At 42.6% G+C, this 22,149-nt stretch overlaps 1 protein-coding gene across 2 annotated transcripts; it reads right to left on the reverse strand.

Annotated features, from left to right (window-relative positions):
• Positions 1-263: 263 nt before the first annotated feature.
• HSF2 (heat shock transcription factor 2) lies at positions 264-21,451 on the reverse strand. Of its 2 annotated transcripts, XM_015858728.3 has the most exons (13): positions 21,290-21,451; positions 18,863-18,971; positions 18,502-18,629; positions 17,628-17,752; positions 14,100-14,175; positions 12,997-13,058; positions 12,803-12,887; positions 11,763-11,932; positions 10,311-10,580; positions 9,775-9,880; positions 4,872-4,925; positions 1,564-1,648; positions 264-1,228 (listed from the first exon to the last, which is right to left on the reverse strand). In XM_015858728.3, exons 1-13 carry the CDS (start codon positions 21,425-21,427, stop codon positions 939-941), a joined length of 1,698 nt encoding a protein of 565 aa, XP_015714214.2. In that variant the 5' UTR covers positions 21,428-21,451; the 3' UTR covers positions 264-938. The 2 variants fall into 2 exon arrangements, with proteins under 2 accessions (XP_015714214.2, XP_015714216.2); XM_015858730.3 differs by lacking the exon at positions 4,872-4,925.
• Between the last annotated feature and the right edge of the window lie 698 nt (positions 21,452-22,149).

Below are 22,149 nucleotides of genomic sequence, written 5' to 3' on the forward strand. Positions count from 1 at the left end.
TTTTGAGTAGGGGTAAAGTGCTTCTGCAGAAAGGAACGAGTAGGCTCTGCAGCAGTTGTCTAGACCAAAGGAGAAAAGTAATGTATACTGCTAAAATAATATAGATTGCTACACTGGGTAATGTACTGCTGTTGGGATTTTATATATAAATCTCAAGATTTGCAGATCAGGAGCCCCTTTTCCAGTAAATGCGTACAATTAAGGCAATAAAAACACAGCTGTTAAATTCACATCCACTTGGCACAGGGAATAAGAGACAACTCTTAAGCTATCACACTTACTTACGTAACATTTATTTTATCAGAGTAGATGGTCCAAGTTAAAGTACTCATGCAGTCAAGGGGCCTGGCGGCTGTAAAGAACTTCTTCCCCAGTTTGTGCTATGTATAAGCACTTCCACTGAAGTGAAAGTAAGGCAGAACCAAGATTTAGCAAGGTACAGGCACTTTGTTCCCAGTTCAAGCAGGGAAAAAAAAAGCCTAACAGCAGGTCCTGGTCCCCCCCACCCCCCAAAAAAAAGCCTTATGTTTATTAAACAAAATGTTGTAGAAAATAGAAAAAAAAAAAAGATACAGAAAGTCAGTGCTCCCTAACCATACACTACTAGTTTTCATCATCATTATATGTAAGACCAGAAGTGGAAGAAACCATAAATCAAAGCTTACTCTTAACAAGTGTTTGGTTACCTCAGGTATTTAGAGATATGTGTAGGTATACCAAGCATTTGACAGCAGTATTGTAACAGTCCAACTTGGTATTGCCAACCGTGTCTAAGAGCTTGTCTAACTGTAGCTAAACAATTGCTTGTAGGATAGCAAAGGTATTTCAGATTCCACGCTATCTGGTTACATAAAACAGTGATTTACAAAAAACTCATACCAAACAATATTCTAAATAAATAGTTCATCTTCATGACTATGTACATAGTCCCCATTACATTAGTTATCCAAAAATGGCATGTCTGTGTCCATAGGTGCTGGGGCAAGTTCACATAAATAGAACAGCGTGGCCTCACTTGCTTCCGCCTCCGTTAGTGGCTCCAAGCGCACCAGCTTGCTCTGAGTGGGTTCGGGATCCAGGCTGCTCTCCAGGAGCTCATCCACCTCCAGGGGTTTGTCCACAGAGCAAGGAGTTTCAGTTGCAGAGCTCCCACTCTCAACAGTGGAGCCTGGGTTCCCATCAAGGAATGCAAGCAGTGGAAATGCAGTATACTGTATGAGTTGTTTATCTAAGGGGAAAAAAAATCCCAACAAACCATCAGTTGAATGAAAAAAAACCAAAAAATCAACACCTCATACAATTTATTACAAGATTATTAAGTGTTTTTTAAGAAGTTGTATGGTCATTTTGTTAACAATTAACTACTATATGAAATTATTCCCATTCTCCCACAAAACATCTGTTTCGTACAGTGCTGTTAAGCAACCTTAAAAGCAGATACATTAAAGGTTGGCTTGTCTACACTTGTGTCACTCTATCTGATAACAACAACAAAATACTGAGAACAATACTTGCTCAACACTTAAAACCATTATAAAAAACACCCCACTTATTACAACTAACCTGATTTAGGCTTAGAAACTTGTGTTTCCTGTGAAGCAGCTGGACCAGCATTATTCTTGGTAGTTTCTATTCCCTTTGTCTCCATCTGGAAAATAAAGTTCAGTTAAATCTCAAAAACATCCTCTCAAAGCCTCTTTAACACAACTGCAGTGTCACTACAACACAGCTCACCGACTATTTTGAAACAGTATTTGTGAAGGCGGGCTTTAAACTGAAGGACTTGGGGAACAGGTCCAAAAGGGCTCACAGCACTGCAACTGACTTGAGAGTAAGCCAAGCCAACCAGAACAGTGACCTGTTCCTGAGCTACCTCCCATGACATGAGGCAGAAGGCAAGCCATGTCAAGGGTGCATTTAGTTAGTTGGGGGGGATGCTCTTGTATCCCTCTAGAGAAACCAGCGTTCTCAGCTCCCCTTTCTTCTCTGAAGCACCCACATACCAGGCTACACAGCACAGGGAATAAAGAAGATGCCTGTGTAAGGTCACAGGGCCACGATCTCATTGTGATCACAGAATCTGTGCAGGACAGCTCGTGAATGCCTGTGTTCTTTTCAGAAAAGACAGGCCAGCAGGGAGACATGGTGGAGTTGTTGCTCTTGATATGACATCTCTAATGTATTAAAGCTTTGCCTAGGGATGAATGAGTTGAGAACTTATGGGTAAGAACCAAGGGGCACACTAATATGGGTGACACTGCTGTAGCTGTTTACTACTGGGTAGGCTGATCAGTTGGAGGAAGTTGATGAGAATTTCTACAGAGAGCTGAAAAGAGCCTCACAATCACAGGCACTTGATCTCATGGCAGGACTTGAATCACCCTGGTATTTGCTGGAAAAGCAGAACTGCCAGGCACACACAGCCCAGGTTCCTGCAGAGCACTGATGATTCTAACACAAGTGGTGGAGGAGGTGAGAAGTGCAGCATTGGACCTTGTTCCTATAAAGGACTGGTTGGGAATGTGATGATTGGGAGTAGCCTTGGCTGCAATGGCCATAGCATAGCGGAATTCAGATCTTGTGTGGAAAAAAACAGTGTAATAATTAGGTCTGCAATCCTGGCCTGCAGGAGACTTCTTAAAGGATCTACTTGGAGGCATTCCGTAGGTTAAGAGCATTGGAAGATAAAGGGGCCCAAGAGAACCTAATGACATTCAAGCACCACTTCTTCCAAGCTCAAGATCACTGCAACCCTGAGATTAAGAAGCTGGGTAAAAGCAGCAAGAGACGTGCATGGATGAGCAAGGAGTTCATGGAAAAGCACAAGTGGAAGATGAAAGTCTAAAGGAAAAGTGTCTGACCACTCAGAAGGTATATAGCAATGCTGTCAAGCCATGCAGGTATGCAATGTGGAAAAACTAAGGCCCACATGGAAGTAAATCTAATGAGGAAGGTTAAGAACAAGAGCTTCTTTAAGTATATCAAATAACAAGAGGAAGACTAGGGAAAATATGGCCTGCTGCTGAATGAGGTGAGTGCCCTGGGAGACAGGACACTGAGAACACCATTACTGAGCACATTCTTTGCTTCAGTCTTCACTGCTATGCCTGGCCCTCAGCCATTCCAGACCCTAGAAGAGAATCTGGAAAAAAAAAATTCTCCTTAGTTGAGAAGGATCTTGTTCTGGATGTCATCTCCAAGCAAGTGGAAGAAAAGAATGTTGTCAGGAGTAGCTAAAATGGGTCCACTAAGCAGAAATCATGCTTTGCCAGCGTGGGAGCATTCTATAGTGACATGACAGAATAGCTAACAGTGGATGTTGTGTACCTTGACTTTATATGACTTTTGATACTGTCTCCCATGACATCATCAGAAGGAAGCCAAGTAAGCGCAGCAAAGATGAACTGACAACAAGGCGGACTGGTTGCGATCAGCAGCAGTAAACCTGGTAAACTGCTGCTAGCATTGTTCCCCAGAAACCTGTACTGGGTTTGGTGTTGTTTAACATCATCATAAATGATGTAAATAAAGGGATAGAATGCACCCTTGGTAAGTTTGCTGACGATACAAAGCTGGGAGGAGTGGCTGACGTATCAGAAGGCAGTGCTGCCATTCAGCAGAACCAGGAGTTGACTTGAGTAGAAAGGAGCCTTCTGAAGTTCGAAGGCAAGCGTAGCATCCTGCACTTGGGGAGATATAACTGCACACATCAGCACAGGTTAGTGGCATTCTGCTGAGAAGCACTGTGGAGAATGACCTGGCTGTTCTGGTGGACAACAGGTTGACTATGAACTAACAGTATGCTTACATCACCACAAAGTCCAATGTATCCTGGGGTACATTAAAAGTGCAGCCTCAAGGGAAGTTCTCCTCCCCCTTTACTCTGCCCTGATGAGGCCACATCTGGAGAACAGAGCTCAGCTCCAGGCTCCCTCAGTTCAAGAAAGACAAGGAACTTCCAGGAAGTCCAGCAGAAGGATACAAAGATGATTAAGAACCTGGAGCATCCCTCTTACGAAAAAAGGCTGATAGACCTGGGACTGTTTAGCTTGGAGGAGAGGGGATACATGTATGTAAATATCTAAAGGTTAACTGTCAAGAGGATGGAGCCAGGCTCTTTTCAGTGGTACCAAGTGACAGAACAAGGGACAGCAGGCAGAAACTGGAACACAGTAAAGTTCCAACTGAACGTGAGAAAGAACTTCTTTACTCTGTGGATGACAAAGCACTTGAACTGCCTACCCAGAGAGACTGTGGAGCCTCCTTCACTGGAGATATTCAAAACCCACCTGGACAATTTCTTGTGCAACCTGCTCTACAGAACCTGCTTTAGCAGAGAGGGTCTCCAGCACTCCCTTCCAACCCCTACTATTCTGTGAAAGGAGGCACTTATTTCACTAACTTGAACTAACAGAGCCTAGAAGAGAAAAATGTGAAATGGAAACAGACTTAAGAACTAATGCTCACAAATGAACAAGACAAACTCCAGGAGCTAGAATGTTGTTCTGTTGCTTATTAAATGTTCCCTACCAGACGGCACAGATGAAAACCTTCTGAGAAAGTATATATGTTTGCAAATTCTAAAATTTAAGAGAATACAAAAAAGACTAGTGATATACACAGGTGTTGGCCTGACAGTTCTAAATGACATCATTTGCTCCTAATTACTCCTCCCTATTTAAAGCCTAACAAGCAGGATGAATTCACCTGCAGCTCTCCTATCCCTACGAGAGTCCTGAGAGTAAAAGAATGAAAAAAAAAAAAAAAAGAAAAAACAAGCACTATTATACCCATAAAGAAAAAAGTAAAGGATGAAAAGAGTTTGCATCTTTTAGCTACTGAGTACATCGAGCAATGGATTTAAGACTTACTTTGGTATTAGGGATATGATCTGTGGGATTCATCTGCACGGAGCTTGTAAAAAGCTGAATAAGACAAAACATATCAAGCTTTAGGTATCTCAACGTCCTATTAAAAATACAAGAATGTCATATCTGTGTGTGTGAGAAAAATCCCTGAACTACGTTTTCACCCCCAATCACAACTAAAGTTTATTTACAGGCAGTTAGCACTTTTGCAAAGAAAATGTCTGGAGTTTACATTGTTTGGAATCACAAAAACTTCAATCACAAAGAAAACAACCATTAGCACATCTAACTTGGAGTAACACTGTTTGCTGTAGTCTTAGGAATACTGATCCATTCTTGATTTGCTCCATGGAGAAATCTGTGTAAAATAATGAGGAACAGACCCTGGACAAGTTTTCAAGAAACACCGAACTGGAAAGAGTCAACAACACAAAGGAGAGCAGAGCTGGTGTTAAGAGGGGTCTCAGCAAGCTGGAAAAGTGGGCTAACAGTTACTCTGTCAAGTTCAACAGACAAATGTATCAAGGACACAATAACCCCATGCACCAACCCAGGTTAGTGACCAAACAGACAGGGAATGGCTCCTCAGAGATTAGAGTCCTGCTAGACAACACCCCACATGAACCAGCAGCATGACCATGCTGCAGGGAGTGACCAGCTTTAGGTTTCCCATTATGAGAATGTTCACGCTATAGAGTCTGAAGGAATGGTTAGGGGGCATGAGACATACAACAGGCTGATGAAGCATGGCTTATATTGTCTGTAGAGGACAGACAAGGGTGGTTAAGTGCACTTTTCTACTGCTAATAAAGAAATGCTACTGAGATGACAAACTCCACAGAGCTGGATATAGAACAAGATGTGAGAGTTTCATGCTGCAGCAGGAAAAATTGTGACTGACATAAGAAAATTCTTCACAGAGAGCAAAGCAGTAGAGCAGGCACCCAAGCAGACTGTGCAGTCTCCCTTTGGAGAGTTCAGACTTTGTGTTGACAAGACCCAGAGCAACATGATCTTTCATGCTGGCCCTTGAGCAAGAGGGTTGGATTAGATGACCTGCTCAGGTCCCATCCAACCAAATCACTCTACTTGACATGAACCTGAAGAGAAATTAAGAACATACAAATACTCCTAAGAAATAACTTGAAATGTCAGAGACACTTGTAAAATAAAAGAGGCTTTTCAGTACAAGCTTACTGAGAAGACAATGGATAACGTGCTATGCTATTTCAAAGAAAGATTATTAATCTTATCAGTATCTGATTTCATGCAGCAACAAATACAAGCGTTATTTCACTAAAAAAAGCCATTACTCAATCAAAAGTTTAAATCAATGTCATCACTACAGCATGCACTGGGGGCAGTTGTGTATTACAGTTTCACCAATGTCCCAGATACACATACACACATATTTATAACTTTCCTTTTCCTAAATGGAAGGCAAAAAACAAACAAACACAAAACTTGTCCATTTTAAATGCTAACAATCCACACAAGTTAATATATTAACAAAACAGTAAAAATATTGAAATAAACAAAATTTGGGTCATTTTCTGTGGTAATCAGCTCCAGCACAGACACATTCTGCAGTAGAGCAGTGGATCATGGTGTGCAAGGGGAGTCCTGAAGCAGAGGAGACCCCAGGACAAGGTGAAAACCACCTGGGGCTGCCAGTTCTCAAATTTGAGAGTGGCTGAGGAGGCATGGGCAGGGCCAGGAGCAGCAGCATAAGACCCCCATTATAAGTGAGCCCCCTGGGAACGTGAGTGACCAAGAGGTAGCACATTAGTTAGGATACTGCACAACAGTTGGCAAAGGGAGAGCAGCTTGCTAATCACAGCAAGAAGCACCACTCTATTGAAATAAACATGATGACCACCTGCTGCAACAGACAGGCTGAGGCAGAAAGCCAGACTTGAAGGCCACAACCATCTCTGGCTAACACATGCACCCAGACAGACCTCCCAAGAAGCAACAGAGCTGCCCAGACCTTCAGTTGCAGAATCTGAAAGATCCCCAAAGGCCTGATAGAAGAAAGGGGTGTCATGGGTGCAAGCTCACAGGCTGCGTGAGGCAATCGCCAGGTAGGAACTGGAGAGAAGCCGATGCATATAGTATTGTTCAGTGACACAGGCAAGTCAACAGCCCTGTCTTAAGTCCCTGCAAAGAAGCAGCTAAGCCAGCTTCCAGACTGGAGGAGACAGGTGACATAAACATGCAAAACGAGGGAAACTGGACTCTCAGCTTCACTTACAGGAGTTTTCACCTTGCTCCCAAAGTGCCCCTAAGGTACAAGGCTCCGGGGCTGGAAAGAGGAGAGGGCATGGAGAAGGGTCCAGACCCAGGAATGCACTAACTTAATGTGGCTGTCCCACCAAGGACCCAAGTCAGAACCAGTGCCACCAAAAAAAGAAAAAGAAAAGTATGCTAGCAACTCAGGACTCCTTACTGAGAGACATGGAGGCGCCCATTTGTCACGTGGATCACCAAACAGGTTTGATGCTGCTGGGGGCACACACTCCATCAAGAAGAGGCTGGCAAGTCTGATAAAGCCAGATTACTATCTGCTCCCAATCACTCAAGCTGGGTCATATGAAGCTGCAACAAGGATATTACAAAAAGATTTTATGCCCTTTGGGAGGATGTTGAAAGGATTAGGAATAAAGCTATTATCAGACCCAACTAAGCAGGTACAGCAAGAACATTCTGGGCAGTAAACTGCCTGGGCTGATTAGCAGAGCTTTAAGTTAAATCTGACTGGGGGAAGGGATGTACTTTTGAGTGGCAAAGAAGAGACAGGGAACGCTGTCACTTTAGGATGCAGCACAAGAAAACCTCAGATTTGTCCCAGAGGCAATCACAAGGGCTTCTCTGAGAAGGTAACATGGCTAACAGTCCAGTTGAAGGGCCTCTACACCTTTACACCTAGCATGGGAAATAAGAAGAAAAAAAATAATGGAATTAAAAAATGAAGACCTAATTGCTATTGTGGAAACATGGTAGGACAAATCACACAACGCCATGCTATGACCGAGTACTGTAAGCTTTTTAGAAGAGATGGGCATGGCAGAAGGGTTGGATGAGTTGCCCTCTCTCTGTTCTGAAGTTATAGATCATGAAGAACTGCCTCTAAAAAACAGTCATGACCAAATAAAGAGCTAGTGGGTAAAAATGAAGGACGGGAACAACAACAGATATGTGGCTGTCAATGGAGCTATCTTTTCGAGACAAAGGAGCAGAGCAGAGCAGCCAGCTCTTTAAGGATGCCTTTCTGAGAGCACAAGTGCTCTCCACCCCCAGTATAAGAAATTAAGCAGAGGAGGCAGAAAACCAGCATAGCTGAAAACCTGTTGGTTAAACTGACAGGCAAGAAAGACATGCACAGGTGGAAGCAAGGACATGGGGCCTGGGAAGAATACAGGGATGCCATGTGGATGTGCAGAGATGGGATAGGGGAAGCCAAGGTGTACACAGAACTGAACTGGGCATGGGATATGAAAAGTAACAAAGATGTCTGACAGATATGTTGGCCAGAAGAGAAAGGCCAAGGAAAGTGATAAACAAGAAAGTAGAACTGGCTACAACAGACATTAAAAGACTCTGCAACTCCTTTGCCTTGAACTTTACTGGCAGTCAGGCTTCCCACATTTTGTGTCCCTGAACCTGCGGACAGGAGATGGAGGGTGCAAAATCCCTCCCAACTGTAAGTAAAGAGCAAGTCAGAGACCACCTGATGAGACTGAATGTGTTCAAGTGTATGGGGCTGGACGACATGCATCCCAGGGTCCTGGACTAGAAAAAGGAAAATATCACTCCTACTTTTAAGAAAGGGAGGAAAGATCTGGGGAACTACAGGCTGGTGAGCCTCTTGTTTGTGCCTAGGAAGATCATTGACAAGAATCTCCTGGAAGCTTTAAGTACATATGAGACAAGGAGGAGATCCAAAACAGCCAGCATTTCTTCCCAAGGGCAGATGCGACCACTGTGCTGTGATGGTGTGATGGCATGAGACAGAGCGATTGATGTCACCTATATGGACTTCTGCAAGGCCTACACCGCATCCTTACCTAAAAATTGGAGAATGATTTGAAAAATAGCTAAGGAATGGAATGGCTGCAGCCGTAGGGCTGTGGTTTACGCAGAAACTGGCCACAAGGAGCAGATGCAACCAGTGCTCTTCAACATCTTGAGAAGTGGGCCTACAAGAACTTAAAGAGATTCAACAAGACCAAGTGTAAGGTGTTGAACTTGAGTCAGGGCAATCCCAAATGCATATGGACTGGAAGAAGAAATCCTTCAGAGCAGCCCTGCAAATTAGGACTTACGGGTTCTGTTCTGGTGGATGAAAAGCTTGACAGAAGGCACCGCATGCTTACAACCTGGAAGACCAACTGTATCCTGAGCTGAATCAAAAGAGTGGTAGCTAGCAGGGCAAGGGATGTGATTGTACCACTCTGCTCTACATCACTATAAGTACTGCATAAAGGCCTGGGGCCCCCAGCACAAGAACATGGAACTGGTAGAAAAGAACCAGTGGGCCACAAAAATGACCTGAGAGATGGAGCACCTCTCCTACAAAGGTGGAGAAAGTTGGGACTTGTTCAGTCTGGTAAACAGAAGGCACTGGGAAGGCTTCACTGTAGCCTTTCAATACTTCTGAAGACCTCTGTAATAAAGGTTTAAACCTTTATTTAAAAAATGGGAGATTTCTATTAGATATTGGGAAAGTTTTTACTCAGGGTGTCATGAGGCATTGGAACTGGAGGCGTTCAAGGCCAGGTTGGACAGGGCCCTGGAGAGACCGATCCAGTGGATGGCAACCTTGTCCACAGCTGGTGGGGTTGAACCTAGATGATCTTTAAGGATTCTTTTAACCCAAGCCATTCTATGATTCTACGAAAATTACATCAAACAGCAGATCTGGATCTATGCTGAACTGTCGTCCTGAAAGCATGGCCTGGAAGTCCTCTAAACTGCAGTCGATACTGTCAAGATAATCCAGAAGTTCAACTCTGGAAGAAAAAAACAATATTGTAATATTGCATCAATTAAAAGAAGGAAGAAAATCACAGTTAAGTTTTATACAGATATATATTATATTATCTAAAAATTTTCCACCAGAACTATGACAACTGCTTTTCATGAAAAATAATATATTAAAAATCAGATACTCCAAAAGAGAAATCACATTAATGTTAGACTGTAACTATCGTGAGCAGAAATACAACTGCATCTCACTTGTTCTAATGGAATCCAATCTGCCTGCAGAAACACTGCAGATAAATCCTAACATCAACATCAGTTTAAATGGCGTTATCTACAACATTTCACTGTCGAACCACATTACCAAAATAAAGCTAATAAGTTCTCAACAGGAGTTACAATTTGGTTCTTTTGGCTTCAAATGGTAATTTCTGATACTTAAAAAAACAGGCTACTAACTTTCCAAGAAGATTTATATTCTGTGAAATTACTCCATTTTCATTGAGTATGGAATCCATCATTGAGACTGGGTCTTCTGCAGTTAAAGTTGACTGGTTATTCAGCTGTACAGCGCTTGACATGAGTGGACTTGCGCTGTCACTGATGGGGCTGAGGGGATCATTAGCTGAGACAGCAACCGATTCTGTGCTTTTATCCCCTTGAATTACAGGGGCATATTCTTCCTCATTATCATCTTCCACAATTACAATATCAGGAGAACGACTGCAGCTGTAAAACAAGACAAATAAATTATGAATATTTCATACAGTCATTTAAATTCAAACTCTTCCACGTTTTTAGTTACTTTCCATTTCAGCCAAGCTAAAACATGGAAAATAACTTTCCTTTTGCATTTTAACAGGAAATACAGCCAGAGTTTCTAAACATATCTATTTTCCACTGGTATGGCACAGTAACGCTCAATACAATTAATGCAGCTCAGCCAGTAAATACTGTTGTGCTAGATCACAATAACAACTATTTTGAGCACATAAGAACTCTGATGTTTTTGCATTAGAACAAGTACAAGCTTGCACGTAGATGTGACCTATGCATGAAGTAGGACAAAGCATGAAAGACTAACAAGACAGACCATGTGTAGTTTGCATCTTTCTGGTGGAACACAATTTAACTCTGGATTAGCCGTAACATGAATGATCTCAGTCAACACTGCTGATTGTTAATTAAGCTTGTTATGTACACAAGGAAGGTAGCTTAAAAACCGGGAAAAACAGTTTTAATTTGCCATCCTCCATATTTTCATAGTTGTGTTACCTACTGAAACTTTATCTCAGTTAAACTTTTCTATCAGAGAAAGCATTCCCAGATATCAGTTCAACCAAAACAATGGTACTAACTCAGGTATTAAGTTAGTAATCTTTAAATTTTATTCCTTGTGGCATCATATGTCCCATCAGTACCATGAACCAAGGAACAAAATTGCATCTTAATCTCTGAACCAAGTTTGAAGTGCTCATAGGTAAAAGACAAACTATAAAAAAAGATATAGTATAAAAAATACATATAGATAAGATATAAGATACAGTATAAAAAGATTGAATGCAGTCACAAAATGCTTGGGACTACAAATGGCAACAAAAAAATAACCAAAGTTCTTGAAATTTAATAGCTATCTGTGTTCACAACCAAAAAATAAGTAGATATAATTGATCCTGTCTTTGGACAAACAGCACGTTTAACAAGAGTGCAATAATACAGACAACTTTTCACTAGCTTCTATCAACATATTAAAGCCCCTGACAACCTATCATGGAACGAATCCAGAGGAAAGCTAGTGTGAATTTGGAGATCCTGCTCCTGTACGCGTAAGAGTACTCCCGACACTTGAACTACTGCATACTATTCAGTATTGGAAGCCACTTTCTATGCAGACTTCTAAAAACTACTTACTTAGAAGAATCTGAAGTGGTATCTTCATTTGTCTCTGGTGTAATGGGAGCATTTTCTTCATCAGCCATGGTATTTTCCTCATCAGCCACATCCTCGGTAACATCATAAATAATGATGTCATCTGAAATTTGTTCTCTTTGTTTTAAGCCCTCGGTTCTGTTGAGAGGTACCTGAGAATAATTTTGAAGAATGAGGAGACAGAAGGACAGTTAGGTTCAGCATTCCGACAGTTATCACTGTATCTTTCAATACTGAAATTCTAAAGAGGTAAAAGGTTTTCCTATACCTTGGAGACTACAATGAGTTTGCACACATCTATGTTTGCTAGAAACAGAAATATATATTATTTATACATGTATATATAAATGAATGAACAAGCTGAAAAAGAGCAGTTACAGAAAAAAAATGTTTGGCAAGTAATAAAGGTATTCAAATAAAGTACTACCAATATCACACAACAAAAGCAACAAAAAGCTACAAAGGCAGGACTACAAATGAACAACAAAACCTAAAACAATTACTATTAGACATGATTTGCCATTAATACTTCACTATAATGCTATTAATCCTAGTCCCAAGCCTGAGCACTCATTCTGAGAAATTATTAGAATTATTTGGACAGCATTATTTGGACAGCAGAATATATATTTCAATGGTGAGACATTCAAGCAGCACAAGAATTGATTGATGAAGAACGATTCTGCAGGGCTACGTGCTGTTTCGCAGGTGGATTCCTGTTCATGTACTGTGCCTCCTAACTCAAGAAGACAACAACGTAACAGACATATCCTTAACAGCACTACTATTAAAAGCAACTGCTGACAGTATTTTCCCACAACACTATACTTAGATATGTGGCTTCTATGTGATTATATTGAAAAGTGAAAGGCAATTACCAACACAACTGCCTCTGAAGGAAACGTGGTATACCACTTCTAAAACTTGAAAGCTCTCAATAATTGTATCCCTATTAAGAAAGCCACAATCTGTCTGGCCCCCTCCTTCACCATATCAAATGGTATGCATAAAGTAATACTTACATGATGGTTATTGTCTGCTGGTTCTTTCACAATTTGCTGAAATACATTCGACTTTGTAGGTCCATTAGTGTTCAGAAGTAGAGGCCTAAATCACAGAAAAGAAAGAAAGCCATCTAGGAACTAATCCTTACATTTTATTAAAGAAAAAATGTCAGTATATTGACTGGATAACAACTTTTCAACACCATACTTACCTCTTGCGTTTTAGGCTCACTAGTTGGTTATTCTGCACCAGGGTAACAATAAACTGTACAATCTATGAAGAAAAGAATCCTATTGTTAGTTACATGACTCTATAATTGCTTTTCTCAAGATATCTCAAAAGCAAAGACTTCAATAATAAAATCTACACAGAAACAACTGAACGCTTACTGTGTGCAGTAACATTCATGTATAACTGCTCTAAGTGTTAAAAACCAAGGTAGAACAGAAAATACTGCTGGTAATATCTTAGAAGAAAGGACACAATCCCCAAGAAAGGCTTTTGACATAGCAAGCAGTAAGAATAAATTTGTACCCATCAATTGGTATAGAGAAAAAAAAAACAAAAAACAGTGAATTCAACTATTAGAAAAATTCTTATAAGCAACGTAAGGACGTTGGCCATATATGTATCCTATATCTATCAATACTGTGGTCTACTGAAAAGCTTTTTTAATAAATTCAGAAAAAAGGACTCATACAGTTGACAATATTCATCGGTTGCCTTTCCCCCTTTGAAATCTGTCTCTCTTCCTGCATGTTTTAATATTAAGAATTAAATGCATGTATCTGGCCTTAAGAGAAAAGAATTTCTAGCATAGACAGAAAAGGAAAAACAGAAACAACAAAAATATACATCTACATACATACGTATGTATTTACAAAATAAGTGATGCACAAAGCAATCACTCACTACCACCAAACAACATCCAGTGAATTCCTGATCCACAACTGCTCCTCCCAGCCAACTGCCCCAGTTTCAGAGTTCTGAATGACACCATATGGTACAAGACCCTTCGGCCAGTCTGGGTCAGCTGTACTGGTTCTGTCCCCCCACAGCTCCTGGTGCGCTCCCAGCCCCCTTGGTGGCAGGGCAGGAGAAGAAGCTGAAAGGTCCTTGATTCTGCACAGCGCTGCTCAGCAACAACTAAAACACTGGTGTGTTACCAGCATTGTTTTTCTCCTCAAGCCAAAATATAGCAACATACCAGATGCTACAAAGAAAATCATCTCTATTCCAGCTGACACCAGGACAGTAAGACAGAGTAATCATACTTCAGAAGAACCCACTGACAGTGTTTGAATAAATCCCTACCTTCCGAATAACCTGCTGTTGTTTCAGGTGTTTTGCTCTCAGTTCTGCCACTTCCCTCCAAAGAGATTCATTCTCCCTGTTTGAAAAGGATAATTTAAAGATCAAACTGAATTTTGAAGTATTCATATTATTAATTTTTGTTAAAAGAGTAGCTAATTTCATGAAAGCTCTTTGAAATGTTTTACTGATTGTACAAAAAGAAAATCATTTAGCAACTCTTGCAAACAATTATAAAATGGAGAACCAAACACAACAAATATCCTGAAGAACTTCCAGCCTCCACATAACACTTTTTTCCCCGCAAGTTAGGCATCACTTATTACATATTTACTACAAATTCAGCACTTTGGAATTAGATGTTTGAAAGGGCACAGAACACCTAAGTTACCTTCCTTTCATTCTATTTTATTACACTGACCCACAATGTCAGGGGTGGATGTTGATGGTATGGCAGTAGATGCTGAACCTTCCCACCAATATTCTGTTATATTTTGTTGCTGTGCAACAGGTGGTAGCAGAAGGGCAGTCTGGCATAATGGTATCTGATATGAAAGTGCAAATGAAGCAATGGTGAGTCACTGAGTTCTTCCACATGGAAAAAACTGCACCCACTGACATTCATTGACACTTGCTGAATGTTTATACAGAGACCAAACAGTGAATGTGAGCACAGTGAGGTGATGGTGCATTTCAGTGGTTGTGACAGTGACATCAAAGACACACCATGTTCTGGATGGCCGTGCACAGCTCTCACAATGGATAATGAAAAGCATCTCCATCTATCAGCTCACCCATGCCAATCAGCAGACTACAACCAAGGAGCTGAGTACAGAACTGAGTGCAAGCTTGAGTGCACTGGAAACAATGGTCACAACACTGGCATATCTCAAAGCTTGCACCAGGTGTGTCCCATTCATGCTTACAGAAGAACAGAAAGAATACCATACCAAAGTTTGTCAGCACCTACTGTACCAACATGAGTCTGAAAGTGACAATTTCAGGGATCACATCATTACAAGGGTAATTAAATACCAGAATAGGCTCCCCAGGGAGGTGGTTGAATCGCCATCCCTGGATGTGTTTAAGAGCCGTTTGGATGTGGTGCTCAGAGATACGATTTAGCTGAGGGTTTTTAGAGTTAGGGTACTATGGTTAGGCTGTGGTTGGACTTGATGATCTTCAAGGTCTTTTCCAACCAAGGTAATTCTGTGATTCTGCAACTAATGAGATGTAGTGTCACCATTATGAGCTGAAGTCAATATGGCTGTCCATAAAGTGGCACACTAATATACCATCAAAGAAGAAGCTCAAGACATGGCTCTCAGCCTGTAAAGTGATATGCACTCTCCTCTGGGATAGAAAAAGGGTGATCCTTTTGGATTTCCTGGAACCTGGACCATCAGTTCTGACGCTGAAGGGTAAAACTTCCAGAGTTGGGCCAGAGAAGGCAATCTCCTGCAACATATAACTCCAGGCTCCACAACAGTCTTTAAGACTGTGAAGCACAATGCCAATCTTGGCTGCATTGCCCTATTGCACCCACTGTATAGTCTGGTTCTGGTGCCTTCCATTAGCTCAGGCTGATGAAAGATGGACTGTGTGGGCACCATCTTCCTAGCAACTACAGCAGAACAGCAGCTGTGAAACAGTGGGTCACTTCTGCTGGTATAGACTGTTATGAACACAGCATGCAGGCACTTGTTTTTCACTGGTGAAAATGTACAGCTAATGGGGGTGACTAGGTTGAAAATAGCCTTCTGTAGAAAATATTGCAGCTCATCATTTATATTACACCTATTTGCCCTCCCTCACACACTTCTTGCTAGAGGGAAGCCATCTATCAGAAACCGTACATCCATCATGAACAGATCTTTGTAGAACAAGCTCAAGTTTTAAGCACAGCTATAGGCTGCCTTTAATTAATTCCAGTAAAGGCATATATTAGGTAATGAGCACGGCAGAGAGAGCAGCTTTCCTGAAACACTGTCATTTACAAACCTTGGCTGCTTCCATAACTCACAAGAGTCCAAAACTGTGACAGCACAAAAACTTTGTTATAATACCCATGAACCTTGTGGTTTTTGACAGCATAAAGCACATTCATCAGTAGATAATGAATATCAAAAGCTTCACTACATAAGGAAAGACACCATACCACCCTTCCCTCTTTCATAGTTTAATTTTCAAGATGTAAGCCAAAAAACAGCGAAAATCCCCCCACCGGTGTTTCATGTTTTTAGGGAACCTTAAGCTCAGTTTTCATAAACAGTTGTTGATACTCAGCAAGATGCAGATTAGTAGCAATTTGAAGATTAAAATGTCCGACAGTTTAAAGACAGAGTTCCACCACAAATTCGACAGCAGTCAGGGATTCTCAATCTTCCCACTAGCTTTAGGTACACAATTCTTAAGACTGGGTCTTCTGATTTAGATCCAGTTTTACTTAAATCACTTAAAACTCACTAAAAAACAACTCAGATGTAAAAGACTGAATGTTGCATCATTTATAATCTTTGCAAACAGTCCAGACGTTAGAAACCAGACATCATTTCAGCCAGTCAGCCTTGCTCTGAGCCTGGTTTGAACTTGATGGCCTCCTCAGGTTTCTTCCAACGCAAATTCATATATGACCCAACAGAGTGAATAGGAGCCTTTTTAATCTAGACCGGCCAGTTTCTAATAAAGACCCTTCTTAGACAAAATAAGTCTGCCCTTCAAACTTCAGTAATTAGAACTGGAGATGCCAAGTGAATGAAATCATTTACTTTTCAAAACTTGAGATTACAAGTTATCTCTGCCACAGAAGCAAGCAATTATTTTCTCAGTTTGAAGTCCTGGAGATAGTTACCACTGAGGTACTGAGACCTGCAGAACAAGAGCTTATCTCTGTATAGCCTGTCTTCATCTACATGCTCTATCTACACACTCAGCTATTTCTGACTCACATTGCTCATGTTGTTAGCAATGAAACAATTATTAAACAGGAAATAATAGTATCCTAAAAATACTCAATTTATATTTGGACCTTAGATTCTATGTCTTTGGTTGTAACTAATGAATTTCCAAGTTAGATCTCCAAACAAATTTTCACAAGGATTAACTCTCCTGTAATTTCAGCACTGAGGAAATGAAGACAGCAAGAGGAAAATAAAAAAGCAATGAGTAAAAACATTAACATAAGAAATTTGCAAAAACCAAACTACCTCAGACTAAACACAGCAACTAAGCATATGTGGCGTATGCTAATAACTAATTGAATATTCCAACTCAGCAGCATTAAGGAACTAGTAGTAAAGATGGTTGTTCAAACACCAATTTGCTTATTACTTTTAGTCATATTTTCATATTAGTCATAAAATATTCAATCTTAATGCAAATCTTTCACTGAAATTTATCTAACTACAACAACAGTTCAAGTTAGACACCAAGAAACCAAAATGAGATCTTACTTTTATGTCATATTTGTTCTCCAATATCTATTACCAGAATTACTCCATTTTAGGTATCAGCTGTTGACAAAGCATTTACCTTTTCAGGGCAGACAATCGAGATTCAATAGTCTCTTGTTTAATCTCCACTTTCTGAGCACTACTTATTATTTTGGAGAGATCCTCCTGGCTTATCTTGTTTTCTTCAGGTCTTGAAGAAGAAACCTTTAAGAGATGAGAATCCAGAAACAAAACATCCCTTTACTCATTGTTAATTACTATTTTCTTTTGAAGATCAAGTATGATGCTGTTGATGATGGTGCTGATAACTGAGTTAAAGTCACTAATAAACCATGCATCAAATACGTAAATACAGAAACGGAGAGACTTCTTACAACAGATGCTGTATCATTCTTATTACAAGCATTTGTTTACCTTCAGATTCTCCAGACATAGTACTCAGCACTCTACATCTTAACTGCTTCAAATGAACCCAGTGCTAACAAGCACATCTCTCTCACCATAGTTACTGCATTTCTGTTTGATATCTACTCTTATGCACCTGATTCTCAGTAACAGCAAAGCAAATTTTAGAAATGTAATAGCAGCACAACAAACACGTTTACATGTTTGCTTCCAGCTCTCCTGGGCAAGAAGGTTACTTCTTGCAGTAGCTATGTTCTGAATCAAGCTACATAAAAAATAATTACATTAGTGATGGTAAAGTTAAAGTGTGTTCTGCCCTCTTCACATATACCTGTTAGATCTTCTATTTGCATGACTTATTTTTGCTGCCTGTGAAACTTACTATAATGAGCAAAAATTATCTAGAGCAGCTTAGTCAAAGCCCCCAAAATAAATAAATCAGAACATACATGAAAATTCCACATGAACTTACAAACCCACAATTAAAACTTGCCATGAACTTTGCTATTCATTTACAATTACAGTTTATATACCGAGTTTTCACTAACCTTCCTTTTAATGTGTTCCAACAAGTCCTCTCGACCCTGCTTAAAATAGGGGTGCTGAAACTCAACTAGACCATCTCGCTCCAGTTTGACAATCCCAGAATCAACATGAACAACTTTACGGAAGCCATCTTTAAATAGAGGGGGAAAAAAAGGAGAAAAAACTCATCTCTCAAAACTCACACTAAAGAATTCAAACTACATATATAACAATATACTGTTCCAACCATCCTTCTATCAGTTTTCAGGACAAGACAATACTCTAAACGCGACGAACACAGTGCAACCGTTCAGAAGAAAATAACACATAACTAAACACATCCAGGATCTTTAACTGTGACAGAAACAAAAGATGAGAACTTACACATGTTTAGTTGTCTGACAAAGCTTGCCATGTTGTTGTGCTTGAAGTACTTTGGCAGAATCTCTTTTGCAAATCTCTGTTCATCCAACACCAAGAAACTCTGGCCATTCTAAAACGAGAGACATAAAGCTACTTAAGACTATTGTAGAACACACTCTGGGCTTGCAGAATTAATCACCGCATAGGAATGTTTCCTTTGTGCATGCAGGACGTAACTGATCTGCTTGCCTGCAGTTTTCCACAACAAAAGCTTATAACTGCCAGTTGCAAAGCAACAGAGAACTATCAATTTGCATTGCCATCCATATCTAAAGGAGAACATTTCCACTGCTTCTCTCCACACTTCCTCAAGAAATTAATTAAGGACAAGTTTAGCAACAAGCACCGGTTTCACTACAGCACAACACCATCAATTTTGTAACCTACGAGCTTCAAAATCTTGAGAGGGAATACAAATACAGCAAAGAAACCGTACAAGGTCAAAATCAAAACAACCCTGCAAATCACAGCTGAAAACCTTTTTGCTATCCAGCGCTGAAGTATGACTAGTTTGTTAAGGCTCACAGACAAGATGGAGCTGTCAAAGACCTCAGCTTGTCCACAAGATTTCAAAATGACCATAAAGCACTCAAGACAGTAATTCCTTCCTCCTGCGTGCCAACTCTGAGGATCGATCTTTTACCCAATAAACTGATCCTCGAATTACATCCACAGACTGAGACAAACAGAAGCCTCCGTTCTTTGTTCTTCAATAATCTTGCTCCATTAACTAAAGGGCAAGAATTGGCAGAATCAGAATTAGAGGCTTCAAACTGCCAGAGGTTTTATCTGTAATCTACTCGCAACAACCTCACCTCACCTATCAGCTTTGACAAATGCCAACCCTTACTCTCCATCTTCTCGGAAGCCCTTCAGTTCGAGGAGCCACACTTGCTTCCTACCCACAGATGCCACCAGCCACACGCTCCCCAGTAAAGCCTCAAGAGCCAACTATGAGACCACATGAAGACTGCTCATGTGGGAACTCACTTTTGACAAACGATAAACTTCCCAACTTCCCAGTAATGCATGTCTATCTCCTGCTGAGAAATAGGCAGCGTAAAGAAAACGGGAAGTAAAAGAAAAGGTGAGAGATCATTTTAAGTTAACCTGACTCACCAGTTTAAGGTTTTAAGTGGTGCTACAGCAACCTGTAATGCCAGCAAACAGCTTTTGTGCAGCACCAAACTTCATTATCACCTTGAAAAATTTCTAACCTACTGCCATTGGTCCTTGTTGCCCCGATGCTTGCTTACATCGATGCTGTAAACGTGCTAATGCCCAGCTTTAACCCAGTGAAGCATCACTGTGTACCTGAACAGGGTTCTCAAGTCCTGTTGTTACTGACAGCAGCGTGGGACACTTTCCTATATACTTTATTCATTATTCCTGCTACCTGTGCCTCCATTAAGACTGTGCAGTGTTTATCACAAGTTAATGATGTCCAGCGCACTACATGTGCCAGCCTCTTCACTGCATGCAAGCAGGCAGTTACTCCCTGCCTTGAAGTACATAAATATACTCCTAAACTCCGCAAGCTGATAATGCGTTTTTTATTATCTACCACCGCAGCTTGCATTTTAGCACAAGGGATTCAGAAGGAAAGGACATCCCTCTCAGGTTTTACTTGTATTAGATTGTAAGGATCGACCCAACGCTAACACACATCGGAACGATAACTACGGGTTCCACGACATCAGCAGCAGCAGCCCAACTCCCGTCCCGCGCTGGCACCCGCCGGGCACTCAGGGACTTTCCATAGAGGCAATGCCCGCCCGGCTCCGTCCATTCAAGGTGCCCAACACATCCGGGCCACCACAACAAAGGCCGCCGCGGGCCGGGCTGGGGGCAGCCCCGCAGTTACACCGCGTGCAGGTGGCCGCGGCCGACGCAGGAACTGCTACCCCACGTGGCCGCTCGGGGAGCGGGGCGGCCGCGGGGGGAGACGTAAAAACGCCGTTCTCCCACCCATCTTATACGTGCAATTCGCAGCCGTTACACAACCCCGCGCACTACGGACGAGCCGCAGCGCAAAGTACCGCTCCGTTGTCAGCGCACGCCGCCCGATCCCCTGCCCCAGCCCGTGCCCCGCGGCGGCTCCCCGTCCCAGCCGCGCCCCGGTACGTTCCGCAGCCGGCGGCAGGGCCAGGCCCCGGGCTGCCACCCGCGCTCGTCACTTCCATCCGCACGCGGTGCCCGGATAACCGCGCCGAGGTCGCTCCCCCCGCCGATGGCCCGCCCGGCCGCGCCCGGATTTCCCGCCCCGCGCCGCCCCGACCGAGGCCCCCTAAGGCCCCGTAACCCCAACCGGGCCCCACCGCCGCCGTCCCACACCGGGGCACGCGGCCGGGGCGGGGCGAGCAACGGCCGGGACTCGCGCCGCCGCACCTGGCTCCAGGTGATGAGCTGGTTGCTGGGCGCCTCGCCCACCAGCGCCCACAGCTTGCTGAGGAAGGCCGGCACCCCGGCGCCGGCGGAGGGCGGCTGCTGGGCCGACGGCTGCTGCTGTTGCGGTTCCTGCTTCATTGTCGCTCGAGACCTCCGCCGTCTGACCGGAGGAGGGGCGCGGGAGGACTGCAACCAGCGCCGCTCGGCCCCGCCCCTCATCCCCAGCGCTTGCGCACGAGGCCGCCCCGCATGCGCGGCCGCCGGCGGCACGAGGCGCCTGCGCGGCTCTCAGGCCCCGCCCCGTCGGGCCGTGCGTTACATAACGGCACACGTGCGCCGGCAGCACGTGACACAACAGCGCACGGCCGCAAATAAGAGCAGGGCGGGGCCAATGGGATCTAGGCTGCTGCTCCGGGGCGGGGCTACGGGTGGGCCCCGGTGGCGCAGTGGTAGGAATGGCGCGTTGCAACACCGGAGACCGTGGGTTCGAATCCCCCTGTGGCGCAAGTGGTAGAAGTGCCGCTCTGCTACACAGGGGCTCGAATCCCGGGGGTTGGACTCGATGATCTCTAAGGTGTATTTTGGCAGCAGATATCTCAGCATTGAGATGGAATCTTCAAGTATATATGAAACTGTGCTATAGAGCAAAACAGATGGCACAAAGAATAACCCTCATATAGCACTGCTTTACAATTGCGAATGCCATCTGCCTTCTCTCAATGCCAACACTGCAGCGGTACCCACAGAGTAGTTCAATAGGGCTATAGCAGCAGCCTGTATACATTCTGACATCAGACACTGAGTAAAGTCTAAGTCAACCTTCCACACACTCGCCTACAGGCAAGTAGCACAACGCAAAA

Source organism: Coturnix japonica, chromosome 3 (assembly GCF_054131305.1).
Source record: "Coturnix japonica strain WE chromosome 3, WE-NBRP24, whole genome shotgun sequence".
NCBI classification, from domain to species: domain Eukaryota; kingdom Metazoa; phylum Chordata; class Aves; order Galliformes; family Phasianidae; genus Coturnix; species Coturnix japonica.

Excerpts from the sequence above, each read along its gene's own strand:
- HSF2 (XM_015858728.3), bottom strand. The coding sequence starts at position 21,427 with ATGAAGCAGGAACCGCAACAGCAGCAGCCGTCGGCCCAGCAGCCGCCC. Across the intron at positions 18,972-21,289 it reads AGCTCATCACCTGGAGCCAG|AATGGCCAGAGTTTCTTGGT; the intron begins GTGCGGCGGCGC and ends CTCTCGTTTTAG. Across the intron at positions 17,753-18,501 it reads TGGAACACATTAAAAGGAAG|GTTTCTTCTTCAAGACCTGA; the intron begins GTTAGTGAAAAC and ends CATCTCTTAAAG.